This window comes from Octodon degus, unplaced genomic scaffold (genome assembly GCF_000260255.1).
Source record: "Octodon degus isolate 3935 unplaced genomic scaffold, OctDeg1.0 scaffold00086, whole genome shotgun sequence".
NCBI lineage: Eukaryota > Metazoa > Chordata > Mammalia > Rodentia > Octodontidae > Octodon > Octodon degus.
This window is the reverse complement of record NW_004524662.1, coordinates 3,970,413-3,981,738: the sequence shown is the minus strand read 5'-3', so window position 1 is coordinate 3,981,738 and position 11,326 is coordinate 3,970,413. Positions and strand designations below refer to the sequence as shown.

At 35.9% G+C, this 11,326-nt stretch overlaps 1 protein-coding gene across 9 annotated transcripts in view; it reads right to left on the bottom strand.

The window, feature by feature from the left end:
- Ralgapa1 (Ral GTPase activating protein catalytic alpha subunit 1) overlaps window positions 1–11,326 on the bottom strand; it is a 263,481-nt gene that overhangs the window by 116,793 nt on the left and 135,362 nt on the right. For all 9 annotated transcript variants that reach the window (XM_023721857.1, XM_023721854.1, XM_023721851.1 and 6 more), the window contains 3 exons: window positions 10,461–10,589; window positions 5,182–5,307; window positions 773–831 (listed from right to left, as the gene is read on the bottom strand). In XM_023721857.1, the coding sequence (XP_023577625.1) occupies window positions 773–831; window positions 5,182–5,307; window positions 10,461–10,589 (314 nt within the window). The remainder of the gene's footprint in view (window positions 1–772; window positions 832–5,181; window positions 5,308–10,460; window positions 10,590–11,326) is intronic.

Genomic DNA, 11,326 nt, shown 5'->3' with positions numbered 1-11,326 from the left:
GAGGAGGAGGAGGAGGAGGAGGAGGAGGAGGAGGAGGAAGAGGAAGAGGAGGAAGAAGAGGAAGAAGAGGGAGAAGAGGAAGAAGAGGAAGAAGAGGAAGAAGAGGAAGAGGAACTTAATGTTTTGGGGAGAAGCAACATGGTATGATTCTGGAAACCCGCTCATTTTAAATTTCAGTCATTGGGGTTATTTACCAAAACAAAATATCAGTTTTCAATGTTTAAGGCATAAAAAGTGAAAAGAAAAGTGAAAATCTCATTACTTGTATTCTATTACAATTATGACCAATTAAAATATACTTTTTCTTAGCTATATTACTTTCTACAATAAAAATATTTTATAATTCAATTCAACACACACTCATTGGGCACCTATTGTTATACTGCACTGCATAAGAGACGATGATAAATATAATTTGAAGAGAAGCAAAATATGCTTAAATAAAATGAAAGGTAATTTTAAGATGTCTGTAACTTAAAAGGTCACAAGTCTTGGCTTTTAATGAAACACCACTAGTATGTAGTCATAAAAGAGTATTAGAGAATTCAAATAATTTAAACTTAAGAGTTTAAAATGGATATTATGTGCTATAATAATTCAAGCAACTCCCAAAATAAGATTCCAAATACAAATAGTTACATTAAGTCTAAAAATATGCAACCTAGGATGGGATGCAGCTCGGCGGCATGGCACCTGCCTGCCAAGTAATAAGTCCTGAGTTCGACTCCTAGTATCAGAAATTAAAACAATATGATAAAAATATGTGACCTACCGTGCAGGGCCAGAGGGTTCATCTCTTGCTGAGCTTAATACAGTTTTAATTATAAGTTCCTAAAATAAGGAGAAAGAGTTAGTAGCAATGAATGAAACACTCTGTCTTCACATATATACTTTTAAAAGAATCTGATGTTATTTGTCAAAGTAGCTAAATATAATAACTTGTGAAATTTATTACCAAACAATATGTTCAAAATAACCTTTTCCTCTGGATTACAAGAGTAATAAAGCCTCAGTATAAGACAGGTAATTGGGGCCAGGGAGATGGCTCAGTAGAATAAGCGCTTCCCTGGCAAGTGCAAGGGCCTGAGTTTAAACCCTGGTTCCGCCAAAACAAACAAACAAACAAACAAACAAACAACCCACAGATAATTAAAGCAGAATAGCTTAAAAACATGAACTTTTTTTAAAACTTGAGAAACAGCATTTAGAAGTCAGATCCAGGTGGTCTCAATGATTTCAGGAGACCACACTGCCTTAACAAAATCACCCCCCCCCCAAAAAAAAAAATTACAGGCTGGTATTTAGATGAACATAGATGCAAAAATATCTTCTGTAATACTAGAAAACCAAATTGAATAGCAGCACAATTTGTTACAGCCAAATCCCCGAAACAACCAAAATGCCCTTCACCTGAGGAATGGATGAAAAAATGTGGTATTTTTATACAATGGAGTTACTCAGCTATAAAGAATGATAAACTTGAAGCCTTTATATTTAAGTGGATGCCACTTGAAGATACACTCATAAGTGAAATAAACCAGACCTACATGTATAAATATCATACAGTGTCCGTAGTGTAAAAACTCAAAAGAAGAAATAAAAAGAGAAAGGTATAACAGAATTAAAAGAAAATTGAGAACTTAAGGATTAAACAATGAAGAGAGGGCAAGGAGAAAAGCTAGGAAACATGATAGGGGCAAAATCATACATTTATAAGCACAAGATGGTTAAGGCAATGATCCTGAGAATCTTCAGCAGGTTACTGAAACTAGCAGTTAATTGATAGGATTCTCACTCTAACTAAATATGCTGACACCTGTGAACTAAGCAAATGCACTGAAGATAGCAACGTGTAATACTGGGGCCATGCTTGGAATGCCTGTTACTCTGGTCTTCTAAATATGTACTGCTTGTCATGTTGTATCAATTACTGCTGTACTGTCTCTCAAGTAAATGTTTGTTTTAAAAAAAGGTAATAAATGAAGACAAGACACAAGAAAAAAAGTCACAGGACTGTCCTACAATGCTGTATATGGTTAGATTTCTAAATTTCTATGTAAAAATATGTTACTTGTTTATTCCTATTTTTAACATTTTTTAATTTTTTTCTTCACATTCTGTAGGGATTTAAAGTTTAACATATCAATATTTGATGAAAAATACCTGTTCCATGTTATGTCTAAGATGTTTGATATTCAGACAGACAGTGAGGTTAAGCCCAACTGCCTATCTTATAGGGTAATAATATCATTAAGCCTCTCTTCTTCACTTCTATGTGGAATCAAAAAAGTTGAACTCTTGAAAAACAATACTGTGGTATATACTTGAACTCTGCTAAGAGGGTACACCTTTCTCGTTCTTAGTAACCTCCTACAAAAAAAGGTTAACTGTGTAAGCTAATGAATATACGATTTACCAAAACACTATTATATGCTGTTACATACAATTTTGTCAATTTTACTTTAATAAAGCTGAAAGAAAAGCTAGACTTTTTTTGTATTTAAGACAGGGTCTACAGGGTCTACCGGGTCTCACTACATAGGTCGGACTTGTAGTGATCCTCCTGTTTTCAGTCTCCCAAGTGCTGGGATTACAAGTGTGTGCTACCATGTCCAGTCTCAATCCCCAAGCACACCCTGGGGGTGGAGCTGTCACAGCGCACCAGGGATTGAACCCTGGCAGCTGCACTCTGCCTAAGCAGGCACTTTAGTCCACTGAGCTATCTGTCTGGCCTGCTAGTCTCTTTTTTGATAATGTGTAGAGTATGATAAGGTATGAGTCTAGGAAAAAGTTCTAGATATTTAAGTTAAATAAAATTATTCAAGAAGGTAACAAAATTATAGAATATTGAGGTAGGTATACATATTTAGCAGACACAAAACACTAGTCAATTAAGGAGTCAGAATACTTAAGAGAAATAGAAAATAAATCACGATAAATTTGTGTAAGGTCTGGGGGTACAACTCAGTGATACAATGCTTGCTTAGTATGTGTGAGGCTCTGGGTGCGATCATACCCCTTGTTCCCAAATCTATGCAAAATAAGCCCCAGACATTTAGAAAGGTCAGAGACATAAAAAGTGTGAAATACCACAGTGGCAGAGGAGCATAAGAACACCACTAGATTTCTTAACTAAGATTTGCTTATTGGTTTTTTAAGTCATCCATACTTATACCTAATAAGCATTTATTGACCATATAGAACTTATTAAGCCTCTTAAAAGGAGCAGTCTTTTATTTATCTTTGTAAATAAAGCACCTAACCCAGTGGTTAGTAATTAGCAATTATTTGGAAAATATCTATTGTTCAAGCTTAAAAGCTTTTGATGTCATAGACTCTACTAGGTGCAGATATTAAGAAGATAATTCAGCCATGTACTTATCCTTAAAGAATTTACAGTTCAAGGAGGGAGGCAGATTTGTAAACAATTAAAAACAAAATCATGTGACATGAAATATTCAGGCAAATCTACAGTTTCCAGGATCTTGTAGTATGGGAGAAAGGGAGGGACTAGTTATAGGTATGGATTTCTTTGGGAGTGGCAAAAATGTTCTAATATTAATTGTGGTGATGGCTGGATAATTCTGTGAGTATATTAAAAACAAATAGGTGGACTGTAGATATAAAATGCAAACAAACACAATGCTGTATACAAAGTTCCAGTGACCAAACACCGTTATGACAAGAAGCCATAAATGACTCCATAAGGAGCTGGCTTCTTTAAACATTTGAAAATGAAATATAACAATAATGGCATGTAACTTTTCCATTAAATATTCATTTTCTGACTAAGAACAACTACAAATTTGTAGGGTTTTTAGTTTTTTTATCAGCATTAGAATTACTTCTAATTTTGGAGACTTTTTCCACAAAACAATAGTATTTAAAAAAGAATCACTTTAAATATTATTGCCTACATATCAGTCAAAGACAGAACACAGACATCATATAGTAGGCTAGGTTAATCCCTTCTTAACTCTAAACTGCCTAAGTTAAAACGATTACCATGATACTTGGCCTTTATTAGCTTCTAAAAATAAATAGAAGCGATTAGATCATGAAGAACAAAGGCAAATTTGAAGAGTTTTTATTAAAGCATCATCGCAAGTCTTTACTTATATGATTTTATCTAATAGTGTCACCTATTTAACAAAAGCTTTCTCAGTATGTATCATGAATGAAGCAATGCGTTAGGCTGTGAGCACACAGCATGATCAGGACATCGTGGTGTTTTATTTGTCTAACTCAGAAGTTAGGCAATGAACAAGAATTAAAGTATGATCAATGCTACAAAGAGAAATATGGATATGAAGAAAAGGTGTGAAACACTGTAGGTATAAATTGGATTGAAAAACTTCAGGGAAACCAAGTTTTTTTTAAAAAAAATCATCCGCATTTTCGCTAAGGGTTATAATTTCTTCTTTTCAATCTTCTCATCTAAGGACTAGCTTAGGCCAAATGTAAAGACTATTCCATAGGTGACAGCATAACCATCCAAAGAGCTGGGGATGCAGATCAAATCACACTTTCTCCTCTGCAGAGGCACAGAACAACTCGTTAACAGCTTTCTGCCTGAAATTATTAAAAAGGCTTATTATACACAGCCAGTGTCATTCGGCACACCTGCTCCTAACCAGACATACTCATCTTTCTTTTAGGATTAATATCTGAGATTATTATCTGGCAGTTCTATGGCCAACTCTACAGCTACTGTTAATTTCGCACCATCTACTATTCCAGCCCTTTAATGCTTCAAGTTCGTAAGAATGCCACTTAACTCCAAAGTTTCATAAGCAGTACAGAAATGTCTATTTCTTTATTTGATATAACATGCTAAGAAAGTGGGAAAAGCAATAAAGAGTCATATGCAGGTTTAGTCTGCATGGCTTACGTTGGCAGCACTGCATCTACCTAATAGGATATTTCAATAAATGCTCAGCAAGTGAAGAAATGCAAGGTGATGGACATACGAGCAGGTTCAACAGTGAGAAGGCACAGAAGCAGCTTAAACACACACACGAAAGGCAAAGTTTCTAATGGAGTTTATCTGGAGGATATAACTAGTTAATGTTCTTTAACAACTACGTAGATTTCTAAAAGAAAAGAATATACATTTTATGGCATATTATTTTAGGGTTCTAAAATCACTTAAGTGATAAAAGCTAGCATAGGATTTCTTACCTTAACATCCGTGAATTGAGACATAGCAATATCAGGAATGTTGGGATGGAGAGCAGGCAGTTCACAATATAAGTTAGGAAAGCAAACCAAAGATCCCAGAAGGACTTGTGCTTCCACTCTTGGTGCCTATGTATTAAATGTTTAATAAAAATTTAAAACATATTAAAGATATATTTAATTCAAAATGGAAAAGAGACAAAAAATGATTTTTTCCATTTATATTTTCTATGTAAAATACTGTTATCCTCAGTAAATGGAATGTACACATAGCAGAACGCTCCTCAAAAGCAGCTAATAAACAGAAATCAGCCACAATTTAAGAGGGTATACATAAGATATGACTTAGTTTCCAACATGCATTTGTCTTAATGAGAATAATATATTGTAAATCTCTCTCTCATCTCTCTTCTGTCTCTTTCCTTTTGAGACAAGGTCTCACTACATCATTCTTGCTAGCCTTGAACTCACTGTATATCTCAAGATGACCTAAAACTTGTGGCAATCCTCCTGCCTCAGTCTCCTGAGTGAGAATTACAGGTGTGTACCACCAGGCCTAGTTTAAATAATTTTAATGCTAATTTACAAAATAAGATAATTCAATTTCACTACATTATATTTACACTACCTAAAGATGAAAATGTTAACTATTCAAGAAACAACATTCCAAATGATATTTAAGTCACACATGAGAAAAGCATTGTGTATACTACTGAGAGAGGAGACAGGGTCCCGGTTAGAGGTTGGGATCCTAGTACACAGAAGTTCCCAGAGAGGTTTCCTCCAGATGCAGATGGCATGAAAGGGAGAAGGCGCCATAGAGAGCGCACGACTGCAGCTTTCTGCATGAAGGCCTGCCCTGTGTGCTCCACGGTGTACTTTTATCTTGCTTTTTCCTTTTACTCAGCCCAAGCTTGCTCTGCAGAGCCACTTTGCCCTCGCTCTCCACTTTTATTTTTTCAACTAAACTTTGTCACTGTCTTTTGCTACTTTTGTTCAACTCTTTATTTGAGACAAGAAGAACATGAAATCGAACTCCAGAAGGAGAGATGAAAAACCCAAAACCTAATGACATTTATTTGGTGAGCCACTTTTACAAGTAGCCAGTAACACTACTTAGAAAAATTAACAATGGAATTTATAGTTGTACTGCAGATTGCCACAACCTCTCATCTTCATCTGAGTTTTAAGTATTTTGGAAGTAACAACACTGAACACCTTTTTCCTCTTCTGCTTTCTTAAATGCCCACCAAACACCAGCATTTAACTACTAAGGCACTGTTTCACTAAACTACCTGAAAATTGACATACTGATTTGTATGTTTAACAATACTCAATAAAAATGCTGAGGCTAATCTATTAGACATACAATAATTCTTTCACATAAACCAAAAACCGATTTCTAAAAAACACTTTCCTCGACTTTCCCCCCACTTTTGCAGTACTGCGATTGAACCCAGGGAGCACTGAACATCATGCCCTGCTCTTTTCACTTTTTGTTCTAAAACAGGGTCTCAGTTGCCCAGGCTGGACTTGAACTTGAAATCTTGTGTCAGCCTCATGAGAAGTAGCTAGGATTTACCATAGCCAGCTAGCTAGGATTTCCTCATCTGAAAAAATCTTAATACAGAGGTAACCCATCATTAATCTATTATTTTATTTTAAACAAAACAATTTATAATCCAGATTTAAAACACTTTAAGTGTACAACACAAGATAGTGCAGTAAGATGGGGAAGAGTAAGTTTACATCTACCATTCTATCTCAAGAACTTATAAAAATAAAATTCATTTAAAAACATTTAATGCAAATGATTAGATAAGATTTTTTTCTATGAAGGTAGATAAAGTAAGAGGAAATGTTTAGGTAAGCCGATATAATGAGTGCCCTAAAATGTGACTGTAATTAAGAAAGTCACATGGAATCAATTATCTTGTAATCTGCCTACAAGAGAAGAGAAACATTAACAGACAAATATAATATGCATGGAATCCAAGAAGTAAGATTTGGACTCTCTTTCCAGGCCATACAGACAAAAACACTGTCCTTAACATTTGGTTTAGATGCATCAAGCTTGATTTCTGCAATGATTTGGTTTCCTAGGTACCTAAGTATTCTCTACATGAATGAGAAAAGACAAAAAATTGATGCGGCCTGGGAGATGGCTCAGCAGTCCAAACTCCTCTCTAGCAAGTACAAGGACCCAAGTTCGATCCCTGGTACTGCATGCCATGCCAATAAATAAATAAGTAAATAAATAAAAAGTAAATTGACTGTTTCCTGTATTTTCCCCAAGAATGTTTTATAATCAATATCCTTTTAGATACACAGAAGTTTGTCACAAAAAATATATACTTGAGGATACCAGGGCTTAATTCTCCTAAAGAAGAGCTACAGACAACGTGCAGGTGAGTCATCTGGAGGGGCTGCTCCAATAAACAGTAACAGTTTTCATAGGAGATTTTAAAAATGATCTAGTTTAGTCTCCTCTCAGTTCTACTGACTTTTACCAGTACCTAAGAGATTAATCATTTGAGTACACTGACGATGCAATAATGATGGTGCAACTACCATATTGATCATCTTCCATATAATCTACCCTTAGATTAACACATTTCTTAAAATTCCCAAGGAATAGGTTCATTCACTGTCTCCCCACCTTAAAACGTTTAAATGTTTAGCTCAAATAGCATCATAATCTAGTCCATGGCACTCAAGACCGTTTAGAATGTAGTCTAAAGCTACAATCTTTAGCCAATGATTTTACCAACACTTTGTGAACGAATTAAAATGCAGATTCTGATTCAGCAGGCTAGCTCCACTGCCAGTCAGCGCCAAGCATGCCACACATTTCTGATATGCAGAAATATGCTCTGATATGGCTTTGGGGAGCAAAGATCTAAAGTATCTTTCTGTTTTTTTTTTTGTCCTCTCCTCTACCAGCTCAACTAACCTTTAAACAAAACATATTATTTGTTATTCTCTGAATGCATTTTACGTATGTCTGTTCATCTCCACCTGGAATATCATTCTTTATCTTGATATATAACTACCAATATTTCAGGGACGTTATTCAGGTATTTTTTTCAGTTAAACTTTCAAATCCATAAACACACGAGTTTCCAAATAATCTTATTTAACATTTCCCACACAATATGTCACATTATGTTTCACCCATGTAAGCAATCCTTATAATCCTCCTGGCAGTATAACTAAGAAACAGAGACACAGAGAAATCAAGTAGCTTGAGCAGGGTCACACAGCTATTAAGTAACAGAGCTGGGATTTAAACCCTGACAGATTGGCTCTAAACTCCATGGCTTTAACAAGTATGCAATCCTTGTCCCCTAAACTTAATACTACATTCTGTAATATGTTCTTTTACCACCCCAGTAGCAGCTTATACATTCCTTGAGTACAAATCCTATTGATTGGTCATATCCTTCTATATTCTACCCGAAGGAATGGCTGTGTTCTCGATGTGGCTTGTTCCCCAAAGGTTATTATGTTAGAAGTCTGATCCCCAGCAAAGTGATGTTCAGGCAGTGTGGCCTTTAAGAAGTGGGGCACAGGGGAGGGAGGTCACTGACGCATGCCATCAGAAGGAATTAATGTAGTCCATATGGGCCCCTGACTTGGTTCCCACAAGAGTGAGTTGTTAGAAGTACAGCCCTGCTCTTTCCCTTACTCTGGCTTCCCACCTTGCCCTGCGATGCCCCTCTTGCATGTGCTCCCACAATGATGCCATCCACTATAATGTGATACAGCAAAGGAGCTGGCGCCCTTGCCAGAGCTAGGCTGCTTGGGCTTTCAAACTCCAAAATGAACTCATAAACTCCTTTATTTATAAGTTAGACAGCCTCAGGCACTTACTAGAGAAAATGAACAGTACAGAAAGAAACACTTCGTACGTAAGTGGGGAAAAAAGGTTAATAACCAAAAAAGGCTCAGCACAATGCTGAGCATGTTATTATGTGCTCATACTAATGCTCATTCGATTAATAGAAACCTACAAAGCACTGGCTCCTGTTGACCTGGAGATAAGATGAACAGGACAATGATTATTGTTACAATTTTATAACTAGCTGTAAGTACAGGTTCTTCTCTTTTGGATTTGCACATTTCTTCTAGGTGACTGCAACTAGTGTCATGACTTTAAGTAGTGTCTGTAAGGAACCATTTCCTTTGCCATTTGTGTTTTTAGGCTGGGTCTGGCTTTGCAGTTCAGGCTGGCCTTGAACTCACTATGTAGGCCAGTCTGGCGTCAAACTCGCACTGATTTTCCTGCCTTAGTCTCCTGAGTGTGGAATTACAGATGGTACCCCACCAGCTGCTCTTGACTTTTATACACACTTATTCTCCTGACACCTCCTTGTGCATGTATAGCAGATGTCTTATCTTGCTACAAAGAGAACACTGTATTGTTTAGTCTGGTCTTTCATGACTTACAAGTGAAATCATCTACATTATACTGTTTTGAAAATTTTAAAGTGTCAGGTAAGTATTTTTCTCTTTCACTTACTCTATTTTTCCAGTAGACTTTCAGTTAATTGCTATTTTGCAGTTATACTGCACTCCAGAGTGATCTTTCCACAATACAGACTTCATCACATCATACAATCTTTCAATGGCTACTCAATCCTTTCCCATGCTAAGATCTAACCTTTTCAGCATTGTATACACAGCTAACGTTTTTCTGTCTAGCCTACTTTTTGCCACTTACATAAAGACATTTTCCAGCTCTACTGATTTACTTGACATTATCTCACAGTTCCATGATTGCAAGAAAAAAAAAATCCTAACATGAAATTGTAGAGTTTAAGGTTAAATTTCTGAGTTGTCTCATCACTGTTGTTTTATTTTTCCATTAAAAATACTCATCTGTCAAAGATCAAATATAGTTAAAGGGAGCAACATGTAGTCAGACATGCATATACACTGCATTGATTACTCTCCAGTTTTTTTTCTTTGCTTTTTCTATTAGCCTACTGCCTTTTCTCCACTTTCTTTCTCCTCTATTCCTTTATGTTTCTTTTCTTTAGGTGCTAAATCCAGTTATGGCTATCAGATATTTTTATAGCTCTTGAATTGTTTATCCACTAATTTCTTCTACTTCAGAATTTCTTCTTTTATCTTTTAGTATAGAAGAAACAGTCAACTCCAGCTATACTTGGAACATATAACATCAGCTGTTTTGTTTATCCAAGTAGCTCTTTCCTTATTTCTTAGCTGAGTTCTTGTTAACTGAAGTTTATTATGAAGAACAAGAAATAAATACTTACATTGAGAAAGGCTGAAGAGGCCACTCTTCCGGCTGCTACAATAAAATCCATAATGAGCATTGTAGCACCAGGCAAACCAAGTGAAAAGAACTGAGGTGAGCAGTGCTTGATGATTGTATTAACAATATCCTTAGAATAAGGAAAGGGAAGAGAGTATCACATGTATAGTCCTGGGTATCAGCTAATCAATATCCTTAGAATACATAAGTAACAATTATACCTGTAGGTAATTAGGAAGATTAATTTTATACTTCTAAATAACTCACACTAGCTATATATTTTGTTAAAGGAAAATAAACTTAAAATACATCTATTTACCTGACATAAATAATAAGACTTCTTTCCACAGCAGAGAGTAAGGAAGGCTCTCCTTCACAGGGATAAGAATGTAAGGTCTACCTGTTATGAAACTGTACTGCAGAGAAACTACATACATGAGTTGCTATGTAGTAACGAGAAGCATTCACTTCTTTAGATAAATTGAAGTCCTTAAGTGACAGATATTTAGCCTCAGAAATCTAGGCCCACTATTCATCTGCTATGCCTTTGTAATTTACCATGAGAATGCAGAGTATTTAATTGTAGTACTGGATTTCCTTTTCAAAATTTATGTATTTGGTAGGGAGCATTTGAAATAGGGATTCACTGTGTAGTTTAAGCTGACCTTCAACTTACTAGATAGCCCAGACTGGCCTTGAACTTGTGGGGATCGTCCTGTCTTTGTCTCCCAAGTGCTGGTATTACAGGTACACACCACCACACCTGGCTGTTACGTATGTATGTATGTATGTATGTATGTATGTATGTATCAGGAATCAAATTCATGATTTCAGGCTTGCCAGGCATGTGCTATGCCGCTTAGCTCT